General features: G+C 40.0%; 1 protein-coding gene across 2 annotated transcripts in view; it reads right to left on the bottom strand.

Annotated features, from left to right (window-relative positions):
• The window catches only part of CCPG1 (cell cycle progression 1), a 28207-nt gene extending 16537 nt beyond the window's left edge, over positions 1-11670 (bottom strand). The window contains exons 1-5 of one of the 2 annotated variants that reach the window (XM_075208034.1): positions 11504-11670; positions 7765-7829; positions 6705-6819; positions 6550-6629; positions 60-324 (exon numbers count right to left, since the gene is read on the bottom strand). In XM_075208034.1, the coding sequence (XP_075064135.1) occupies positions 60-324; positions 6550-6629; positions 6705-6819; positions 7765-7824 (520 nt within the window). In that variant the 5' untranslated portion in view covers positions 7825-7829; positions 11504-11670. Of the gene's footprint in view, positions 1-59; positions 325-6549; positions 6630-6704; positions 6820-7764; positions 7830-11487 lie in introns of both variants that reach the window. The other variant, XM_075208035.1, reaches the window with a different exon arrangement.
• Positions 11671-23917: the final 12247 nt, after the last annotated feature.

Consider the following 23917-nt stretch of genomic DNA (forward strand, 5'->3'; position numbering starts at 1 on the left):
TATGAAATGTCCACCCAGGTTCTATATTAAACTCATAGCTTCAACATACAGACTCTTACCAGTTTCTGGTTGACTGAATGTGTACTGACTACTGGAAGAAAAGCTCATGTTCATTTCTGTGTTTCCATTCATGTCTTCTGGAATCTCTTCCTCCTCCAAAGATCCAACTTCATCAACCTTGGGAGGTTCCAAGGTAGCAATGTCAGAGTCATCGCTGACAGCCTCACATTGACCATCATCACCCAGCGTGCTGTCCTCATCACGACAGTCTCCATGTGCATGTGAGCGCTCTGGTTTTCTACAAGAGCTAAATGAAGACACAAGCTGCAACAAAGACAGTAGCAGAAAACTTTATTAAAAGTGAGAACAGGGGTAGAAGAGTGATACATCACAAGTATTATAAAGGTGAAAGCATTAATGGCTAACCACAAAAGTAGTAATGCAAGCATTCAGGGCATTGAGGCTCCTAAGTTCACAAACTAGTTGTCAGAATAGATAACAAACAAATACAGTTGAAATGCTACATTTTTAACTCTGCTTTGATAAAATACATATTAAGGCAAATCATTATCACTAACATCATCACCATTTATTTATATAGCGCCACTGATTCCGCAGCGCTGTACAGAGAACTCATTCACATCAGTCCCTGCCCCATTGGAGCTTACATTCTAAATTCCCTAACATACATACACACACACACACACACACACACAGACTAGGGTCAATTTTGATAGGAGCCAATTAACCTACCAGTATGTTTTTGGAGTGTGGGAGGAAACCGGAGCACCACGAGGAAACTCACGCAAACATGGGGAAAACATACAAACTCCTCACAGATAAGGCCATGGTCGGAAATTGAACTCATGACCCCAGCGCTGTGAGGCAGAAGTGCTAACCACTTAGCCACCGTGCTGCCTAACATTGACTTTTCTTTGCTAACACATACTACCAACCCAGCCAACAAAGAATGAGATACAAGGGAGTAAATATTACTCATTTATCACTGTAACAGACATGGATAGATATATGCCTGCAGCTATTTTCCGTTCGTCGCCTGATAGCCCTCTCTCTACTCCTGTTCCTCTCTTCATGGAAACAGATATAGTTAAGAGAGCAGCTTCTCTTTCCTCATTGTAGAGTCACTGACAACACTGTAATCCAGGGGAAGGCGTTCAGACACAATATGGGGCTATATGCAGAAGCAGGAAGAGGAGAATGTAACACCTCAGTGGAAGCACAAGGACCGACATGGCAAAGCTGGTGAGCACTTCTTTGTTTTATGGCTTTAGTATCACTTTAAACACCCAGGAACAAATAACTTTTTTTATTTGCTTAATTGTGCCTAGTATAATTGCTTTGCCCCCACAGTATGTTAGGACTGAACAGCAGTCACTGCAGATCGAATGGCTGTTCAAATATAAACATTTTATTGTGAAAGGGATGTCAGTACATGCGGGCACCTTAATAAATGCAATCTATTATTATAAGAAGTATTTATGGTATGTTTATGGTACACAGTGTGTATTGGAATCATGTTCACTTTCATCATCATCGATTTCTAAGGTGTCACAAAATTCCACAGTGCCAGAGAAACAGAACAACAAATACAACAAACACATCATACATAAAAAGAGAACAAGTACATACAAGGATGACGAAGAAGGTGCAGAAGTGAGACAGAGGGTAGAGAGGGCCCTGCTTGTGTCTACAGCAGACCTGACCAACCTGTAGCTCTCCAGGTGTTGTACGACTATAAGCCCCAGCATGCTTTGCCAGCTGATAGCTAGCAGGGTACGCTTTCACAACACCCTGAGAGCCACAGGTTGGCCAGGCCTGGTCTAGAGGGAGAAAGCAATACTCAGAGCTTGTGGAACTGGGAATGAACATATGTTCATGTCTGTCTTCTATTTGATTTTGTTTCTCAGCATATTCCTTTCAATATCCTATAAAACTGTATTGTTGCTCATAGAAATGATATGTAAAAAATGTTACTAAAAGATTATCTCTTACTCAAACATCTCCAGCACACTAAATGCATTATGTACTGTGTATAAACATTAGGGAATGCTCCAGATAGAATTAGTTATAAAGGGTGCCACTCGGTGATAATGTTTCTAACATAAAAAATACAAAAAAAAAAAAAAAAAAAAGGTCAAAGCAACACAACATGACAGGCTTAAAAATAAATCTGACACGTGTAATGTAGCTGGAAGGGAAAAAAAAACAGATGTTTCACAGGGATCCTGTAATATGACAGATAACATTATTATGTGTAATGTTAAAATGAGTATAGCTAGTATTTTGTTCAGACGTTCCTTATTTATGAAGTTCCAATCTGTCTAATAGGTTAAGTTGACATAAATAGTAAAGGATATTCATGGTTGCCAGTAGTTGATTGTCTTAACATTTCTACAGTCTGTTTCACACCTCCCATCGTCTCTCGCTCATTCCAACCACATCACACCACTACTAGCTGTACAGAGATGTCAGGCACCAATGGCCCCATTAATACTGCTAGATGATAAAGCTTCAGCCTTAGAATTTCCCCACCAGTATTATTGTTATTCTACTGCCTTATGTATCGATTGTTCCCCACACTCACAAAAACTCATTTTTGGGAGGGCCATATTTATTATCTGTTGTAAGTTATCTTCTGTTATTTATTTGTATCCCTCAATGTACAGCACTAGGTAATTAGGTTCATTATAAATAAACGAAAAAAAATAATAATAATAATTATACTGCTAAAACTGGAGAGCAATTTTCCATGTAATTTTTTAAATGTCTGAATGGAATTTTATTCTGGTGAGCAAACACTTCTGTATTTACCAGTTGGTGACGGTAAATGTTAAAGGGTATGTGGTTATGTAAAATACTAGGTGTGCCTTTATTTGGGGTACACATGAATTTTTAAAATATTTTCAAATATCCCATTAATGTATCCAGAAAACCATTATCATACGTGGCAAACAGCTACTATCAACATACCCAGTACATCTTGCGCATGCACAAATGAATGAGAGGATTATTATACACCTAGGCTGGGAATATAAGGATTTAGCCTCTAATGTATGTGGAGGACATAAGCCACCCTCCCATTGCACAGATGAACTGACTGTTTATTAGACGTGTACTACAAAGAAAACCCCATTGCAAGTCATAGATTACACAGAAGTAACGCCGTTCCCCATATTGGTAACAGAGATATCCCATATTGGAGAAATACCCCCACTGCAAGCCACATATTGCAGAGAAATACTCTAATTGCAAGCTGTATATTACAAAGATACCCCCACTGCCAATCAGATGTCATGCTGACATCTTGTTATTCCTGTTCAACAGATACCCCTCATTGTTGCATAAAACAATTGCCAGCCCTACTGCACAACAATAAACTACATTACCATACAAACTGCACAGACTACCCGCAATTGCCAGCCATGTGTTGCACCGATATCTCCCCAACTATATTTTATATAGATATCTCCCAATCATGCAATATAGCCATCCCAGCTCCTCCACATCATGCTGCTTGGTAGATTTTCTGGTGAGGGCAATGTGAGCCCTCCTATGTCCTGAATGACCATAAACCTGCAGGACTGTGACCTGGAGGCCCAGGCATTCAGGCCTATGAGCACTTAGCACCGCTAGATCTGGATGACTTACCGTCACATGTGACAATGCATGTGACGGTAAGTTCACCTTTCCCTTGCGCTGTCATCAGACAGTGGGCAGCATGTTGATCTGTACACGGGGGTAATGTAGTTTATTCATTGTGGGTGGAAATATCCAGCTGAGGAAAATGTTCAGAGAAGTTGCTGATAGGGATATGCTATAAACAGTCAGATATTAGTACGATTGAGGAAGCGCAACTTCTACAGCAAATTGAGAAGGCTACACAACTAGGTCAAATTTTAATTATGGGGGATTTTAATTATCCGGACAATGATTGGAGTACTGAGACCTGCGGTACAGCTAGGGGAAATAGGTTTCTGAGCACGCTAAAAGACCATTACATGTCCCAATTAGTAGAGGAACCACTAAGGAACCGGACTATACTGGACCTAGTAATAACAAACAATGTAGACGTAATATCAAATATTCAAGTAAGAGAGCACTTGGGAAAACAGTGATCATAATATGGTCTCATTTGAAATTAGTTTCCAGAAACAACGGTATAAGGGATCAACTAGGACTTTAAACTTTAGAAAGGCAAATTTTAATATGCTAAAGGAGTCTATAAAGAGCATAGACTGGGACAAAGCCTTTGAAGGAAAAAATAAGGAAGAAAAGTGGGCTGTCTTTAAAATGTTGTTGGAAACATACACGTATAAGTTTATTCCTATGGGAAATAAATGTAAAAGAATTAAGTCTAAACCAATGTGGCTAAATAAAAAAGGTAAGGGAAGCAATGCTAAGGAAGAAGCGTGCATTTAAATTGTTTAAGTCTGAAGGGTCAGAGGAGTCCTTCCATAGGTACAAGGAATGTAATAAAACATGCAAAAAGGAAATTAGATTGTCTGAATTAGAAAATGAATGGCAAGTTGCAAAAGAAAGAAAGACAAACCCCAAAAAGTTTTTTAAGTATATAAATGGCAAAAAGATTAAAAAAAGATAATATAGGACCCCTAAGAAGTGAGATGGGTGAATTGATAAATGATACTAAGGAAAAAGCAGAGGTATTAAACACTTTATTTTCTTCAGTATTTACTAGAGAGGAACAAATGTAGGAGTAATACATAAAAATGGAAATGAAACCATGCCATTAATTAATACTTGGTTGTCAGAGGAAGAAGTCCAAATGTGATTGAAGAATATTAAGATAAATAAAGCTCCAGGTCCAGACGGCATACTCCCAAGGGTCCTTATGGAGTTAAACTCGGAAATAGCTAGACCGCTATTCCTAATCTTCAGAGATTCAATCTCATCAGGCTCAGTACCAAGGGATTGGCGATTAGCAGATGTGGTGCCGTTGTTTAAAAAGGGGACGAGATCACAACCAGGGTTATTATAGACCTGTAAGCCTGACATCAATAGTGGGGAAACTACTGGAAGTTATTTTAAGGGACAGTATTCAGAATTACTTGGTGCGCAATAAAATTATTAGTGGGAATCAACATGGATTTGTGAGGGATAGGTCATGTCAAACAAATCTAATTAGTTTCTACGAGGAAGTTAGTGGGAACTTAGTCCAGGGCAGCATAGTAGATGTGGTCTACTTAGATTTTGCAAAGGCCTTTGATACAGTGCCACACAAGAGGTTGGTTTACAAAATAAGGGAACTGGGTCTAGGAATCAACATATGTACTTGGATCGAAAACTGGTTAGAGAATAGGGAACAGAGAGTTGTGATAAATGGAACATTTTCTAATTGGTCAAAAGTTTTAAGTGGAGTACCTCAAGGTTCCGTGCTGGGACCACTCCTTTTTAATATATTTATTAATGATCTTGGTGATGGTTTAGAGAGTAAAGTTTCTATTTTTGCAGATGACACTAAACCCTGTAAGGTAATAAAATCAGAGCAAGATGTAGCTTCTCTACAGAGGGACTTAAATAAACTGGAGGATTGGGCGGCCAAATGGAATGTGAGGTTTAACACAGATAAATGTAAGGTTATGCATTTAGGGATCAAAAACAAGAACGCAATCTATAAATTAAATGGAATTAATTTAGGAGACTCTATAATGGAAAAGGATCTGGGAGTGTTCGTAGACAGTAGACTTAGCAATAGTGCTCAATGTCAAGCAGCAGCTGCAAGGGCAAACAAAGTATTGGCATGCATAAAAAGGGGCATAGATGCAAGGGAAGACAGTGTAATTTTGCCACTGTATAAATCGTTGGTAAGACCTCATCTTGAATATGCAGTACAGTTCTGGGCACCACTCTATCAAAAAGATAATCTGGAACTAGAAAGGGTTCAGAGAAGGGCGACAAAATTGATAAAGGGTATGGAGTCATTAAGTTATGAGGAAAGGTTAGCCAGTTTAGGCATGTTTACTTTAGAAAAGAGGCGTCTTAGAGGAGATATGATTACTATGTACAAATACATTAAGGGTCAATACAGAGAACTTTGATGGGAACTTTTTAACCCAAGGACCATACACAGGACACATGGTCACCCCCTAAGGTTAGAGGAGAGGAAGTTTCGCAGCCAGCAAAGGAAGGGGTTCTTTACAGTAAGGGCAGTCAAGATATGGAATTCACTGCCAGGGAAGGTTGTGATGGTAGATTCAATAGATATGTTTAAGAAAGGGTTAGACAAATTTTTAGCGGAAAAGTGTATCCAGGGATACGACCGTTAATTAAAATGAAGGATAGTAGTGGATATAGGGTAAAAATAGGACTGCAATATTGGGTCTAGGTGGATTTTCACAATTTAAACAGATTGGCGGTTGCTTACTCTGGATCAATTTCAAATATAAGTGCAGGATCGCAGGAGATCCAAAACAGGTTAAACTTGATGGACTGGTGTCTTTTGTCAACCTCATCAACTATGTTACTATGTTACATGATCCAACATAAAATAAAAAAAAATGCATTCTGTACCTCAGTAGATAGATGATGTTCTTCTAAAATGGAGTGAATATTTTCTACATTGGATACAGTATCCTCATTGCTGCAGGTATCTACAACAGATAGAACAATGTCAGTTTACACATAAACCTGAATCAGCTTCCCAACCTTATCGTTACTTCTATTACCTGGAAGTCCGTCTGGTGAATCTGTCTGTACATTTTCTACAAACGTTGCACTGTGTTCTAAAGTGTGATCAGAACATGGTTCGATTTCAGAGTGTAGGGTTTCTATATCTGAGCCCTAATGCACATACAAGCAAAATGGTGATATTAGAAGCAATTTTAGCATTTGAACGCTTACCCAGCTATATTGGTGGGGATTCTTCCCTTAGAGCCCCCAGTTATTCTCCAATTAAGCAGGGTCTTACATTACCATAACTGGGCAGTCAGCTTCAATTATCATCTCCAAGAGCCAGAGGATTCAGGGATAGAAGTGACAGCAGGCTGACAGGCTAGCCACAATCAGGAATAGGCTGTCAACTGGGGACCTGCACCAGATCATGCCTTCAGTTCTCAGAAACTATTATGAAGGCCGACTGGAAATCGAAGCTGCAAGACACTGCTGAATTGAACAACTAGTGGAGATGACTAGCAAAGGGCTCCAAAGAAGTACTAGAGGGAGAAGAGGGGGTTAACACAGACACATTGGGGGGTATTCAATTAGGTTTCCAGTCTGCGGTAACGAGCGTTACTGTGAAAAGTGTGCAGTATTGACGGTAATAAAGCGGATTATCCTTCGCAACCCTATGGGGTGCGTACGAAAATCCACGTTATTTCGGTACAGTGGATTGCCTTCGCGGCCCATTGCAGCGTGTTACCCTGAACTGGAAACCTAATTAAATACCCCCAATGGGATCTCTATGTTCAAAAAATTTTATTGTGTAGATTTCTTTATTTGCACTAACCTTAGAAATTAAAACATATGCTCATTTCTGTGCATTGTATACAATTGGATCTATACCAATATATATTTAATTTGCAGGTTGTTTATTTTTATTAACCTTCGATATGACAAAGCTATGAATCTACTAACATTCAAGTGACAGTGCGTAATAATAGAACAAGTGTATGGCACTTAAACTGGTACATAATAATATTTCCTTTGTCCCAGAAAACATGCATTATACTCATCTGTACACAGCTTGACATGCTGGGGGATAGAGAATAATAGAGTGTAGATACTTACCTCATGGTTGATAATTGTCCATCCACATGATGATTCACTGTCACTAGAGTTTCCGGACATCTTTGCTGTAAATACAACAGAAAGGGCTATTATTAATTCACAATCAGCTTTCGAGACAACATTGAGACGATAAAGGTCTGAAAGCGCTCCACTGTCTTTACTATAACCCAAGAGAGAGCTTTTTAAATAAAATTGTGGTCATTATAGACAATCATTTATCATACTAATGTCTCTAATAGTTACTTTTATTTAAAAATGTCTGTGCTGTACAGGGAACATTTTCGGGTACAATTAACACTAGATTAACTGGGATATGTGAATGGGGTGGTCTAATCAGAATGCCTTCACCATTTTCTACTATTAGCAACATACAATTGTCCCACTGCCTCCCACTATGCCTTCCATCGCCTTCGTTCTTTTTATATATTGGCTACATATCTGCACACTGTGCTGCTAAGCAGTTTTAAATAATAAATGTTAAAGAAGATTACATATCTAAGAAAACAATATAAAATATAGATCTACTCTGGGATTGTTGCCAATAGTAAACATAGTTTAGTTGCTATTATAGGTTTAGAAGTCATTCAAATTTTTGGGAGCTGATGGAGGTGTTCCTATAGATCTATACGAGACCCCAAATAAGGGACAATTTGTAGGAAAGAGGGACAACAAGTTTGGGTCCAGAAGAGTGACTTATGATAACAGTTGGATTCACACTGCTACGCATCCAATATGTTATCTGTCCAGGATTGGCTCAAACTAAGCAACACATGATATGATTATTGTACATATAGAGCATTATACAAAGGAAGACATAGACTAAATAGATAAGAAAAACAGAAGGGATACAAGCAATTTATTCAGAATACACTATTTAAAGGACAGTTTAAAGTTACATCCGCTGTATAAAGATGTTGCTTCCTCCTTAGCGTTCTAGCATAGTTTAGTGCCTATGTGATGGTTGTAAAAGGCAAGTCATGATGGTTATCAGTAGAATGGCAGTGACCAATTAAGTTGGATAAACCTGTTGCCTTAAACTCAACGGACATCTCAGGCTCACAAATTTTACACCCAGTACTTAATTTACAGAAAAAAAGTCAGATAAAAAAAAAAAAATGTAACTCATTACTATGTACATGCTAGTAAGACATTAAAAATGATCTTTAAACATTAAAGACTATGGGGCCAAAAGAAGTGCTGGGACTGCATTTTTGTGTGTTCAAGCACTTGCAAGAGAAATTAAAATTTAACATTTTATTCAACTGTTCTGGTTTTGCATATTAGTTATTTCAGTGGTACATGGAGCTACAGAGCTCTCCATTTCCTATCACTACAAAAAAGAAACATAATTAATTTCTGTACTTGTTTTTACAGAAAGTAAAACAAAACAGAAGGGTGTATGTAACGTTAGGATGGGAAGTCACCATTTTGTGGTTAGACTTTCTGTGCTTGTGTAATCTACATAACAGCCCACACAAAGACACAAAACATTATAAACTAAGGTTGACTAGCACTATTTGCCACTAGTGTGTGTTTTTCACAACAATTCAAATAAAGCATTTCTTAACCTAAAACAAGCACTTGTAGATAAGCTTTGCCTTTAACCTGGGTAAACGCACCATACAGTGCATTTTACTTTGTGCAAATGTGCTGTACTAATTATTGAAAACGTGTTACAGACGGGCATGCAAGTTATGAAGTTGGCATTTGTGCTACAACCAGCCTGAGTGTCAGAATGTTAACACCAGCACAGAGTATTTCAGCTCAGTCAACTCTTGTTTGTCCTTGTAAAAGTAAGTTGGAAAGGACTGAGGCAACATGTAATCATTAAGAGCATCTAATCATCAAGAGGAATTCAGCGATTGAGTAGGTAAACATAGGCTTTCACAGTACATCGGACAGTTTAAATGTATGGAGGTATTTTTGAAAATGAGCAGGGGTCTGACAGATAATTTTAAAATAGACCCTTCACCAACACACCATGGAGTCATCTATTATGTGGACTAAACTAATATTTGTAAGACTATAGGACAGTGTTGGCCAACCTGTGAAACTCCAGGTGTTGTGAAACTACAAGTTCCAGCATGCTTTGCCAATATATAGCAGCTTATTGCTGGAAGGGTTTGCTGGGACTTGTAGTTTCACAACACCTGGAGTGTCACAGGTTAGCCAACACTGCTATAGGAAGTAGAACTTCATAAATAGGTCAGGTCTCATGAATATTAATAGGCTACTGCCTCAGTGATGTCAATAGTTCCTTGCAAATTGATACTAGTTCAAACCACAGAACAGATGCCTCAGCCGTCTGATTCTGACAGGTTCACTTAAAGCAGGTGTACCTTTACCCCTGACAATATTGCTCCTCGTACCTCTCAACTGTGAAATGTCTGCTCAATGCACTGCAGATATAATGTAAGAAAGTATATTACTAAACTATCCTGTACAGTGACTAAGTTTGGCAGATCCTCCATGCAAATCCACAGATATTGAATGCACATTTAAATGTAAGAACTGCAGACATGCATTTAAACTAGTAGTCATAAGCAAGTTTCTTTTGGGTGTGTCCAGTTATATCATGCTACAGACTGCTCAGTGCACCTCTGCACTGTCTAGACAGTGCCTAAAAGTCACAAGACTACTGTCACCAGCAGCATCATCTATTTATTTATATAGCGCCCCTCATTCCGCAGCGCTGTACAGAGAACTCATTCACATCAGTCTCTGCCCCATCTGGGAGGAATCAGTCACGTTTATGTTTCCAATTGTAGTCTATAATTATCTTACTAGAGGGGAAAAAGCCATGCAATTGCACACCGGCAGAAAGCAGTCTCCATAGAAAGGAACATGTCCAAACAATATTTATTTTAGTCTAAAAATTAGGTGATTTAAATGGATTTAATAAACAAATTTTACATTGCAGTATTAATTATATTTTATCTTCTCTCTATAATAGCTAATTAGCCATATTTAATTGAAGCCTTTCCTAAAAACTCTGTGCATTTAAAACAAAACAAAATATAAGACATTACAACAGTGATAAATGATGCCACAGACATTGAACATATCAAGATTAACAGGCACAATTTATTATGGCTCACTTCAGAGGGTTTAACTAGTTGCATGGTATCTGTATACTGTATATCCCAATTGTTAAAAATAAATAAAAAATCCATAGAATTGAGTTGCATTGTCTATTAAAATTAGAAAATTGCACTGTTTGATAAAACAACACAATACAAGAATTGCATTATCACCTTGTCCTTATTTTATCTGGCAGTAGCAAACACATGCTGACCCAATACCAAGTAACTGTTTTATTCGCAAAAGTGATGCAATACACTGCAATAAGCAGAAAGAGAGCCTGCTTGAGCAAATAGTTGTATAATGATCACATGCACCATTTTTGTACTCTGACAATGTTGGGATCAGACCCAGAAGTGACACAAATCGATGCTGTTTAATTTATCAGATGTCACTAGCATATGGATAAATAAATATCCTCATGACACATACATGTGTTGTACAATTAAATAAGATTTCGTGCTGGTGAAATCTTTCTCAATTTTCTCATCACTTTGCACCAAATCGCAGAAGATCCACCACACATAAAGCAGAAAGTTAGCATCACAGAGACTGACATACAATATGAGGCCAATGTCAGCCCAGCACAGATAATCTTTACAAGTGCAATGAACCCTCTTCTACCCATAGGAGAGACTTTACCCCACGAGTGATTTACCAGGGTCACGCAGGCAGGCCCTGGGGACCCCCACGCCTCGTGTTTACATATGCCGGGATCACAGATTGCAGTCCGCCACCCGTTGGTCGGTAACTGTCACCTCCACTCCCCAGTGACGTCTCTGCAAAAACAACTGCGCTGAGCACCAGACCAGAGACAGCTGGCGGAGGAGGTGGCGTGCTTAGGTTACTTGGAATGCCGGGAGTTGTAGTTCACAAAGGCACCTCAGTATAACGTTTGACCAATCGTACGCACTACATTTCCCATGAGACACAGCAAACTGGAGGTTTCCGTTGTCAACAAAGGGGCGAGGTCGGTAGGCACCGGTCCCCCAAGGTAGCTATAGCAACCCAGCCGCAAACAAGACGGCTCTGAGGCTGAGCGAGGGGGAAACGGTAGTGAGGTGACGGCACCGGCCAGGTAATACCTAGATGTACAGGATATGAATATGAACATACTGATTTAAAAATGGATGTTGGTTGTTAACTTATCTAAGTCTTCTCTGGCAAACTATATATGTCCCTCTTTTCTTCTGTTGTCCCTGTAGTGGTTGTGTGGTACAGATCTGTATAGGTAGCGCCTTCAGTGGTTCATAGGAATTACTCACATGCTATCTGTGCCCATTTTGCCACCTGATTCTATGTCCAAAACAGTGTTGGGCCAGGCAAAAGACAAGTGTTCTATATGTAACTGACCACCCTGTGTTGATTCCCACTGTGAAATTGGTGGCCCAACGCATTTAACCCTTGCAAAACTGCAGCTACTTATTCAATACGCTCAAAATGCTACCTGTGCTCATTTTGCCACCTGATTGCATGCCCAAAACAGTGTTGGGCCAGGCAAAAGACAGGTGTTTTACATGTAACTGACCACCCTGTGTTTATTACCACTGTCAAATCGGTGGCCCAACAACATTTAACCCTTGGAAAACAGTAGCTACTTTATTCAAAATTATAAAATATGGTGACTTTGCCCACTCTGCCCCCTGATTTCATGGCCAAAACCTTGTTGGGTCAGGCTAAATACTATTGCAGTTTGTATAAGGGACCCACTTTGGTGTTAATCTGATGTGAAATCATTGATGCAACTTGCTTTAATCGTTTAAAAATTAGCTTTTCTGAATAGGAATCTGGAGCATGAATAAGAGGTGAATAAGAAGTTGGCCGAATAAGAAGTTAACTTCAGTCTCGTTGTAAATTGCATGTTAATGGGAAGACAATATAAACCATTATTTGTGTTAGCTTTTTTACTTGCCTTGTGTTCCGTTGTATTGCTTTAGCCTTTTTTGCACTTACTGTTTAGTGTTCTATAAAACACTAGTGAAGTGCATTTGATTTGTGTGTGGTTTTTTTAGTGATTAAAAAAACAATTGGAAATACTAGTGTGTTTGTAAATCTAATAACTTGTTCAGGTATCGAGGGCTCATTCTCAAATATGCACTGGGAAAATATGTAAATCTAATTAAAAATAACATGTGCTTTAGATACTTTTTTGCAGGAAGTTGAGGTTTATTATGCATTATAATTAGAATTAGTAGGAGAGTGTGTTCCTTGGTTCCTCTGTCTTGCCTCCATTTCCGTGTGGTTTGGCCACCTAGGGCACTGCAGTCAACCACTCTATCAGTGCTTACCTGTGAACAACACATTTGGGGGGTATTCAATTCACAGCAGGATCTCCGGAAAATGAGCGCTCGAAAAATATTACTGTTAATACGGTAATATGTGCGTAAAAACCGTTAATACGGTAATTTACTCGCTGGATTTCAGCTGAAATTCAGCGAGTAATTACCGTATTAATGGTAATATTTTTCGAGCGCTCGTTTTCCGGAGATCTCGCTGTGAATTGAATACCCCCCAGTCCATATTTTGGGACCACTGCATCTCTTTTTATCTTTTGTAATCAACAATAGTTAATAAAAGTGCCCTGTTATGGCTACAGCTGGCCACACACCTACAAACATCTGCAGTTTCTGTAATATTGTTGTGTGGCCCCACAATTACTGTCAAATTGAAAACTATAAGATAACTTTTGGCTGCGCTCCTAATTTGCCAAAGCAGAGGTGAGGATAGTATGAACTGGGCGGTCCCAGACCCAGGAAAACCACAGTTATGCTGGTTGAGTTTGGGGGTTGTTTTATCAAAAGAAAACAGAAAAAAATCTTTTAAGTGCTCCTATAAAGGGGGAACTTGGAAAAGGCGCAGTATATGTTGAAAGATCATTTACTTCATAATTCTTTGGAAAATAAGTACCATATGAACTTGTTATTTAGTTCATCATGTATGCGGCACAGGCCAAAGTTAATCATTCTAACACTTTGTTTCTCAGGAAAAGAACATGTCTTCCTTTGAAAAATCATCTCCAGGTTCAGGAACAGAGAGAAAACAGGTTAAGACAACACCAACCTGTGCAAGTCTTGGTAACCCTGTATTCTCCTGTACAATGAATCTGAGTCCGTCTACCAGCAGTATATTCCAGGTTAAACAAGAAAGCATCCTGTTCAGAACTACCTCTAGTGATTATGGTGCTCTGCGTCCCTCCTATGAGATGGCCCCGTGTTATCACTACCCAATGTCTCAGATGTTTTCAGAACACTTGGTTACTTGCGGGATGTACCGAAATCACTCTTTAAACACTGCGGTTGATAAGAGCAGGGTATGCGATTGTGTAAACCTGCACAATACATTATAATTAACTATGCTATTAATATGTTTTGCTTATCATTTTCTACTACATCATTTGAATATTTTGTGATAAAAGGTCCAGTGTCCATGTACTAATGGCTATCATTCATTGTAAAAAAACAATCAGTTGATATGTAATTTGAGTCTAATAAATCAGTTTGAGCCTAATTTAACTGTAGTACATTTGTTTTTATTGCAATGTAATGAATCCATCTTTAGTGACATCTCCTACCAAGCAGAGTTGGATTAGTGTATGAAAATTAAAGTTAAAAAGTTTAATTTATTAAGAAATGCATCATCACCATCATTTATTTATATAGCGCCACTAATTCCTCAGCGCTGTACAGAGAGCTCACATCAGGCCCTGCCCCATTGGAGCTTACAGTCTAAATTGCCTAACACACGCACACAGACATTTAGGGGTAAATGTATCAAGCAGAGAGTTTTCCGGCGGGTTTGAAAAGTGGAGATGTTGCCTATAGCAACCAATCAGATTCTAGCTATCATTTTGTAGAATGTACTAAATAACTGATAGCTAGAATCTGATTAAAATGCAGGGACACATTTATAGTTGGGGTAGGACATGTCATAGATCTACATTAAATTAATTTCAGTGTACTAATAAAGTTATTAAGTATTTGTGTGTTAGATGAAAAAACAGCAAGTATTTAACTTATGTGCAAAATAATAAACTAATTTGCACCCCTTGCATTGAAACATGGTTTGTCCCAGAGAACATTTATTCCTTTTTTGCCTTAATGACTCAGTCCCAGATGCTTGTGCTTATTTCACAATCTTCTTACTAGGTCTGTGGAGCCTTTCTTACTATGATGGGCCCTTTTTTATTTTTAAAGTATTTTTAAAGTTGAAAATCTGAATATGCCAAATAACATAAATTGTGAAAGAATGTCCTGGGAGTTCCTCAGGTACACTGCAGCTGTGGGGTTTGTTAGGTGTAGTCCGCAGGCATGCAAAAAGTGAACTTCAGCAGTTACAAGCTTAAAAAAATATTTGCATAATTTTGCACCGTACTTTCCCATCAGTATTCCTTTCAGGCCTGAAAAACAATTAAGCAGATTGGAGAACACCTCATTCCACACATTGTTATCTAGAATTTAAGCATTTCACATTTTATAAAAGTAAACTGGCTGTAACAGACTGCAAGCTAGGAAACAAGAAATAGAGGCTGATGACTGCATGCCTGGTGCATATTATATAAGGGAGGGGACTAGATTGTTTTCATGTAGAGAACAAAACAATTCTATATCTGACCAGATACTCAGGTTTTTCATCATAAACGTGTGTTGGAGAGCTGAAAAGCTGTTCACTTTCCCTGTCTTCAGCATTCCCATAAATAATAAAGGATATTGACTTAATGTACTATACAATGTAGGGAAGCAGCAGTCCTCTGTAAGCGATATATGTTCTTCTGTGTCTCTTGATGGTGAGCTATATCTTGGCACCCTAGGGTACTGCTCCCAGGTTTGTGGTGCCAGGTGCTGCTGTGGCGTCACCACCATCCACAAGCAATATGGAATGTAACAAGAAAGCCACCACACACTGATCAAAGGAAGCTGCTGTTAGTTTGCAGACACCAAACTAGTTATGGTGCCAGCTGACCTGCAAACCCATTTTTATCCTTTATACGTTTTTGCTGCCAACAGTAAAAAAGATACTGTTTCAGCATAAAAGACTTACATCAGTTTCCTCTGATCCACGAAAGTGCAGTTGTGTCTTTAGTGATCCGATTTCACTATACCAAACCAGCTATATAGGTCAATAATTAAAGTTTTACAAGACAAATGCTGATACTACAGCTTTCCATACTCATTTTATAATTTTCATAAAGTCTTTTATTTAACATTAAAATAAAATATAAATAACGTCAGCATCTTATAGGACTGGTCCCACTAGGGTTACAGACTCGGAGAAATGTATCAGTACATCCTCTTCTCTTATCATACGTTTATACTGTTTAATGTTGTATGCTCATGGTCCAGATGTCTCGTCTCCATCTTCTGAGTTGTGGTAGAAAGCAATTTTTTCTTGCCATTGTCTTTGTTATGGATTCTCCCTCAAATGGAAGCAAGCATTGGTTCTGTCTAGATGCTATATCAGTCTGCCACAGTCTAGGCCATGGCAGTCTTCTCCCAACCATTGACAAGCCTCAGTTCTATATCATTAGTCTTAGTGAAGCCATGAAAGCTTCTGCCATGAATATATCAGTCAAACAGATTTGTTTTAAGGAAATAGTAACTGTGTCTGTGGAGGTGCCCATAAGTAAGGCCTATTCTATAGTTTTTAGCCTGAATTTCATGGTCCTTGACTGGACAGTAAATATAATGGTTGGCCATGTGTGTCTTTTTTAAAATTGTCTTCATCTCCCTTCATGGGGATATGCTATTGCCCACGGCGTAAGATGTTCTTCAATCCACCTACTGCTTTTTCTTAATGTCATTTCCTAGCATCTTAAATTACCTGCAGAAATAGAATACATCCTTGTCATTCCCTTCAAACAAAAAAAAAAAAAACTTATTCCCAGAGAATCTTCTTCCTTTGCCTTCTTCATTTGTGAAATATCATTTCTTCCATAGATGCTTTTTTAAACATTATATCTTCCGCAAGGTCTCTCTCACAGCTTATAATATGTTTTCCACATTATCTAAATTAAACCTGGACATGTATAAAACCGTAGACAAATGTAGATGTGTGTGTCACGGGCACTAGGAGTCTTTGCCCAGGATATCACCAGATGATGGACTTACCAGAGTAATAAAATTGGTAATATGGTACTCTGGTAGCAGGGTGACAACGGAACAGGAGAAACAGCAGATGGTGAGAGAATGCTCGAGGAAAGTCTATGACTAGCAGCACTGGTAATGAGTAGATGACTGTACACGAGGAACTAGATGGACAAGGAAACGTGAGGAAAGTCAGTGGTCTGCGTACAGCAAGTTGTACCACTGCTATAGTGAGGTGGAATGTCCAGGAGTAGCGAGGAGGTAGTGAGAGTCAGCGGTCTGCGTCTAGCAAGTTGTACCGCTGTCTAGGTGAAGGAATGGAATCCAGGTGAAGGTAGGTAACAGGGAAGTCAGTGGTCTGCGTCTAGCAAGTTGTACCACTGCTTATGTGAGAGGATACTTGAAACTGGTGTCACAGGGAACAGGAGTCAGTGGTCTGCATCAGCAAGTTGTACCACTGCAATATATATGTGAGGAGGGGCACGAGGAGATGAATGCAATGCAGAGTATACACGGGGCACACAGAACTTGATCCCACGATGATATCCACAATACAATGACAACTGAGCAGCACTGCTTAAATATACAAAGTCACAATAACTATCCAGGCAATAGGAAACAAAGTCAATGGTAGCAATAGTCTCAGTGGATAGGAGACTCCGGAGGAGAACACAACTCAGTCCAGCTAGATATGCAATACACAAGCAAAGTCAATAAGAAGTATGAATACCGCGGTTCAGGAGAGCAGGCTGTCAGAGAGACGTGCAGGGATACCTGAACGGCTGAAGGCCGGCAGGAGGAGAGACCACTGGAAGGTGGAAGCGGTAATCAGGTTGGTGCAGCGCACGGCAGGTAAACCAGCATGAACGAGGCAATACTCAGGAAGCAGTAGTAAGTTTAACTGGAAACATGAAGAACACGGGAGAGTTGAGGCGGTCTGATATCCAGTCGTAGAGCTGGAAGCAGCGGAGCGCTGACCCGATGAACACAGGAGAGTTGAAGTGAGCAGGAACTCTGTAGAAGCAACGGAGGCAGCGGATAGGAATCAGCTGGTTGCAGACACGATGAACACAGGAGAGTTGAAGTGAGCAGGAACTCTGTAGAAGCAACGGAGGCAGCGGATAGGAATCAGCTGGTTGCAGACACGATGAACACAGGAGAGTTGAAGTGAGCAGGAACTCTGTAGAAGCAACGGAGGCAGCGGATAGGAATCAGCTGGTGCAGACACGATGAACACACGAGAGTTGAAGTGGTCTGGAAACCACAATAGAGTAAACAGGAATCAGCAGGAGCTGAATACACGAGGAAACACAGGAACACCTTCAGAGGCTCATGGGGAATGAGACTCCAAGATCAGGCAACCAGGTGATGATCACAGGTGGTTTAAATAGGGAGGGTTGCCTGATCATCCAATCAATAAAAAGCAACAGGTACTGAAGGCTTGAAAGGGCTGCACATGCGCAGACCCTCAGGATGGCGGACGGCCACGGTTCCTGAATACACGGGAAGTAGCACTCACAGTCCTGTGAGTGACGGTGTGATATGCAATGTGCCTCAATGGCCCCAACAACCATAGGCTGCTCCAAAGGTGTGAGCTCCTGCCTCTGCTGCAGGTACCATAGATATGCAAAGTAGTGCCAGGGGTCAGCGCTTGCAGCCTCTGTGGTGCTGGTGACCTGGGAACCCCAAATGTGCAGAAGTGCTAAGGTATTTCTTAGAGATGGTATACAGAACAGTGGTGCCTAGAGAACCCAGCATTTAAGAACATTGAACATGTATATCTTATAACGGCTTTAACAAATAAGGCTGGCCCCTCTTATCTGTAGGGCCCCTAGGAGCTGTCCCCATGGTAGTTATGCCCTTGCATTTAAAGTTAACTAGTTCTGGTGAGAGGGGATACCAAGTGGGCTTAACCTGTATTTTCAATCAGCCTGGTACCATGCCCTGCGGCACACCCATTATCTGCAGACATGGTGGAACCGCCCCCAGCATGGGGCTGATGGAACTTCCACAGCATGTCATGGTCCAGTACCCAGGAGATAAGTCACCAGCCAGTGAACCTGAAGAGGCAGCACCCACTCTGTACCTATACCGCATGTAAACCAGTGCACGATTGGACTGGCATTAGGAAAGGTTAAAATACATATGCGGCTGCTTCAGTTGGCAACCAGGAAGTTTGGGTGCTCTTTTGCCAGTCAGCCCCAATAGACACTGTCTCACAAGCCTAAGACAGCAAGCACAAGGACAATGTCTCCTGTGAAAACACTGATGGAGAGAAATTCTAGTTCCTGATGGTAAGAAAAATGCCTAATTCTGTTATTTCTACATGGCCACTTAAGAGCTACCAGATGGATCAGGCAGAAAACAAAGGGCTTTGTTGTCATTGAAAAGTGTACAACGCAAACTCCTATTTAAATCGATTGAAGACCTACGATAGCCAATCTCTGCAGAAAACTGTTTTCTCTGGATTTTTGGGCTATCACTGTTTGAATAGACCCCCAAATCAGCATATCATCCTATGTTTCCAATACTTCACAGCACAGTCAACAGTAGATAGAGAACAATTGGTATGTTGTAATCGTATCCACTAAGTTCCAATCTTTCCATATTCATAAAGCTGTTTCAAAATAGTGAGAAACTCCAGTACCAATAACTTACAAAGAGACTTTGATATGGAGATATTTCCTTTAGGGAACCAACATCATAAACTTAATGTTCTTGTGTCTCTGAGAAGACTTCACAGCATAATAAATAATGTATAGTAAACAAGTAGCATGCTGTAAATATATATTGTTCTGGTCTTTCGGTGCTCACAAAGACGTTTCTAAGCAATAGGGAACTTGAGTCTTATTCTCAAACACACAGAGACTTTACTGTGGAGATTTAACTATTAGAACTAGCTTCCCACACTAAACACCACAAAACTATGCCAACATGAATGTAAAAAGCAAGTACTTGTGAGAATCTCCTATGCAGATATAGTCATCAGCTCCAGTAACTTGCAGTTCAGCAATACCCTAAAACTGTAGCACACAGTAACAATGTGGGGAAAATCAAATTAGCAGACCGGCTGCAGTATGGTGTTGGTCTCCACCAGATGTTCAAAGCCCTTGCTGTAATGACTGACCCGAAAATCTTAGGGTTGAGATGCAGGATGAAGTCCACATACAGGAATAGCATATATCCAGTATAGTAGTAAACTAATTGGAAAGATATATACTATAAATCTATTGATTCGACCCAGGACCATGGAAATCACATGTTAAATCAGGAGTTCGGACAAGGCAGACTTGGGTCATCAAGGTCTGTTTGACTTACATTCTATACTCACTGCTGTTTCCCTTTTCCATCTTGATCTGTGGAGGTTTGTGTCATTAGATGGGCTGTTTATCATACATACATCTCCTCCGGGACACTGATTGGCATCTAAGCATGTAGCTGCTATCTACAGGTCGGTCATGTGCAGTTAATTACTACAGCCAAATAATTTAAGATACCTCACCACTTACCATCTGAGATCTGTACAACGGTAATGTTTACTTAGACATTGTCTATTTCTTCCCTCACAAAACTTTAAGATATTTATATCTCCTGGTCCACCCATTGACTTTGTACTCATAGCCATAGGCTGTGTTTCATTCTATGAATAGGGAAGAGTTTTTAATTTACTTTTTTAATTGCATGTATATTGTATATATTTGGTATGTGAATGAAATCTTTATTATCCAATCAACATTGTGTTTGATCTCAATCAGTTACAGCGTTGTCTTTGTCTTTCCAATTGTTTGTATGCATTGCATGGTAGGGCCGCACAGCCCTTGACAGCTGCGTCACTCATTGGGTATTTAAATATAATATTTGGTATTACTAATGATTTAATATTTTTTCTGTGCCATACGGTGCGCCAATTGAATCAAGTGTTTGTGTTTCTAATAGTAAACTAACATCACCCTTACGTGTTTTGTTACAGTGTAGCTTCTTAATTCTCCGCCTGAAGAAGCAACAACTGTAAGTTCTTTATGAGAAGGGCAGCATGGATTCTGTAAAAACATGTTCATGGGTCAGAACCCACTACACAGATAATAACAAGAGCCACCAAAAGGAATTTGGGTATAGCAACTTCTTAGGGCTCCCTCCATAGATGGTTAGCAGAGAGTTTGTGTGCCGTTGGGAAGCATCGGCAACCCGATGCAGGTGTGTGGAAATACCATGTCGGGGGGTGTGGCCACACTGGGTGAGGTTGGGAAGAGGAGTAGGTGAGTAAGATGGAAGGTGGAAACACAACTGGGGGATGAACAAGACATTGAGGAAGGTGAAGACAACAATGGAGACGGGTGGAGAAAGTTTAAAAGAAGAACAAGAAAGGTTGGGAAAAAATGAACAGGGCTAAATAACTAGGCTGTTGGTGGACTGTGTTGTGCTCTCCTACCTGTTATTGCAGCTTTCACAACCTGCTACTGGTTTGTTGTCTGGATCCTGGAATGCTGGGTTCTGTTTGGAAAATGTGTAGGTACATCAAATCTGGAAAGCAGAGCAATAAGTGAACACAGTACATGTAGTATATAATTCATTATAATATAACTTACATTTATTACATAGTCTATTTATAAGCTCATAGGGAAGATCTTTGTTGCTTGATGACAAGCAGGGGAGGACTTTATCCAATACTTACCAAACCTTGGTGCATAAAACCGAAAATCCACTATAATTTGCAGTCAAAAGTTCCACTTATATAATAAATAAATAAGATGCAATGCACCATTCCACACACTTACTATCCGCACTTTGCTTTCCAAGTGGAACACACATAGGGGCATATTCAATTCCGATCCGCGGTATCGCGCCGTAACGGCCGCGAACCTAATCCGCGGTACCGCAATAACGTGGATTTTTGTTCGCAGCCCTTAGGGCTGCATACGAAAATCCACGTTATTGCGGTACCGTATTACCGGCAGAACTGCGCATTTTCCGCGGTAACGCGCGTTACTGCGGATCAGATCGGAATTGAATATGCCCCATAGAATGTACAGGACTTTGTTTCAAAACAGGAATTCCTGTGTGTTCGATATGTGCATCACCAATAAAATAAATAATGATACAAAAAAATATTTACTTGAGGCAAAATCCAGCGCAGGCCCAGGCTCAATTATTTAGTACCCACATTTCCCTCCACAATAGTCTATATAAAAGTTCTCATGGAGGCTACAGACAACAAAAGATGGACCCCTAACAGCTTTCCTATAATAAGTATTGGGGTTTATGTATAATTTGTAAAAAGTTTTATTGTTTCTGCAGGTAAAGTTTTGCTTTGTAGAGTTAAATTGTTGCTGTATTAATTATGCCACAGCCAAGAACAGGTGAGGGAGGAAGGACATCATCAAATAAAAGTGGTAGATGGAATATCAACATCCAAAGTTCTGCAGGAATGTGTAGAGAAAGATTTATACTTATGTTCTATAGTGACTAATGACACAGACTGAAAGATGTGGATATTGATTCTATGTAAAATGATAGGAATCAGAAAGACTTATAAAGAATTAAATGTATTTAGTCTAATGCTCAGCTGTTATAGAACTTAGCAGTTATGAGTAGTACTGTACTTTCCATAAATGAACATTTGGACAGTATGGGAGCTGTGTTACAAATTCTAAACTATGAACCCTACACAGCCAGCCAGGGGCGGGCTGGGCTGGGGGGCAGTTGCAATTCACTTTTACATAAAATGCAGCAGTTGTGCGAATATGTGATAAAGCACCCACCTTGTCCAGGCGCTCCTGTTAATAGGGTGGTCTAACTCAAAACAACGAGAGTCTCTATATTGGGTCATACATTCATGTGTTTTGAAATTGAGAGCTAACTTACCAGGAGGTACTCCAGAAACCTCCAATATATAGCAATAGAGGACAAGCACTCCCTGTCAGCTACTGATCCCATACATTCCTCACAAACAACGATACAGAAATGGAAGATGCTCAAATCAATTTATAGATTCACAACAGGTGTTCTACGTACGATTTCTTTTTAGATAACCCGTCCCCTTCTAGCAGCTATGTACGATTCCTATCTAGGTAACCCCTCTCCTTCTAGCAGCTATGTACAATTCCTATCTAGCTAACCCCTCTCCTTCTAGCAGCTATGTACGATTCCTATCTAGGTAACCCCTCTCCTTCTAGCAGCTATGTACGATTCCTATCTAGATAACCCCTCTCCTTCTAGCAGCTATGTACGATTCCTATCTAGATAACCCCTCCCCTTCTAGCAGCTATGTACAATTCCTATCTAGCTAACCCCTCTCCTTCTAGCAGCTATGTACGATTCCTATCTAGATAACTCCTCCCCTTCTAGCAGCTATGTACGATTCCTATCTAGGTAACCCCTCTCCTACTAGCAGCTATGTACGATTCCTATCTAGATAACCCCTCTCCTTCTAGCAGCTATGTACGATTCCTATCTAGATAACCCCTCTCCTTCTAGCAGCTATGTACGATTCCTATCTAGATAACCCCTCCCCTTCTAGCAGCTATGTACAATTCCTATCTAGGTAACCCCTCTCCTTCTAGCAGGTATGTACGTTTCCTATCTAGATAACCCCTCTCCTTCTAGCAGCTATGTACGATTCCTATCTAGATAACCCCTCTCCTTCTAGCAGCTATGTACGATTCCTATCTAGATAACCCCTCCCCTTCTAGCAGCTATGTACAATTCCTATCTAGGTAACCCCTCTCCTTCTAGCAGGTATGTACGTTTCCTATCTAGATAACCCCTCTCCTTCTAGCAGCTATGTACAATTCCTATCTAGGTAACCCCTCTCCTTCTAGCAGGTATGTACGTTTCCTATCTAGATAACCCCTCTCCTTCTAGCAGCTATGTACGTTTCCTATCTAGATAACCCCTCTCCTTCTAGCAGCTATGTACGATTCCTATCTAGATAACCGCTCTCCTTCTAGCAGCTATGTACGATTCCTATCTAGATAACCCCTCCCCTTCTAGCA

The sequence above is a fragment of the Mixophyes fleayi genome, chromosome 4 (assembly GCF_038048845.1).
Source record: "Mixophyes fleayi isolate aMixFle1 chromosome 4, aMixFle1.hap1, whole genome shotgun sequence".
NCBI lineage: Eukaryota > Metazoa > Chordata > Amphibia > Anura > Limnodynastidae > Mixophyes > Mixophyes fleayi.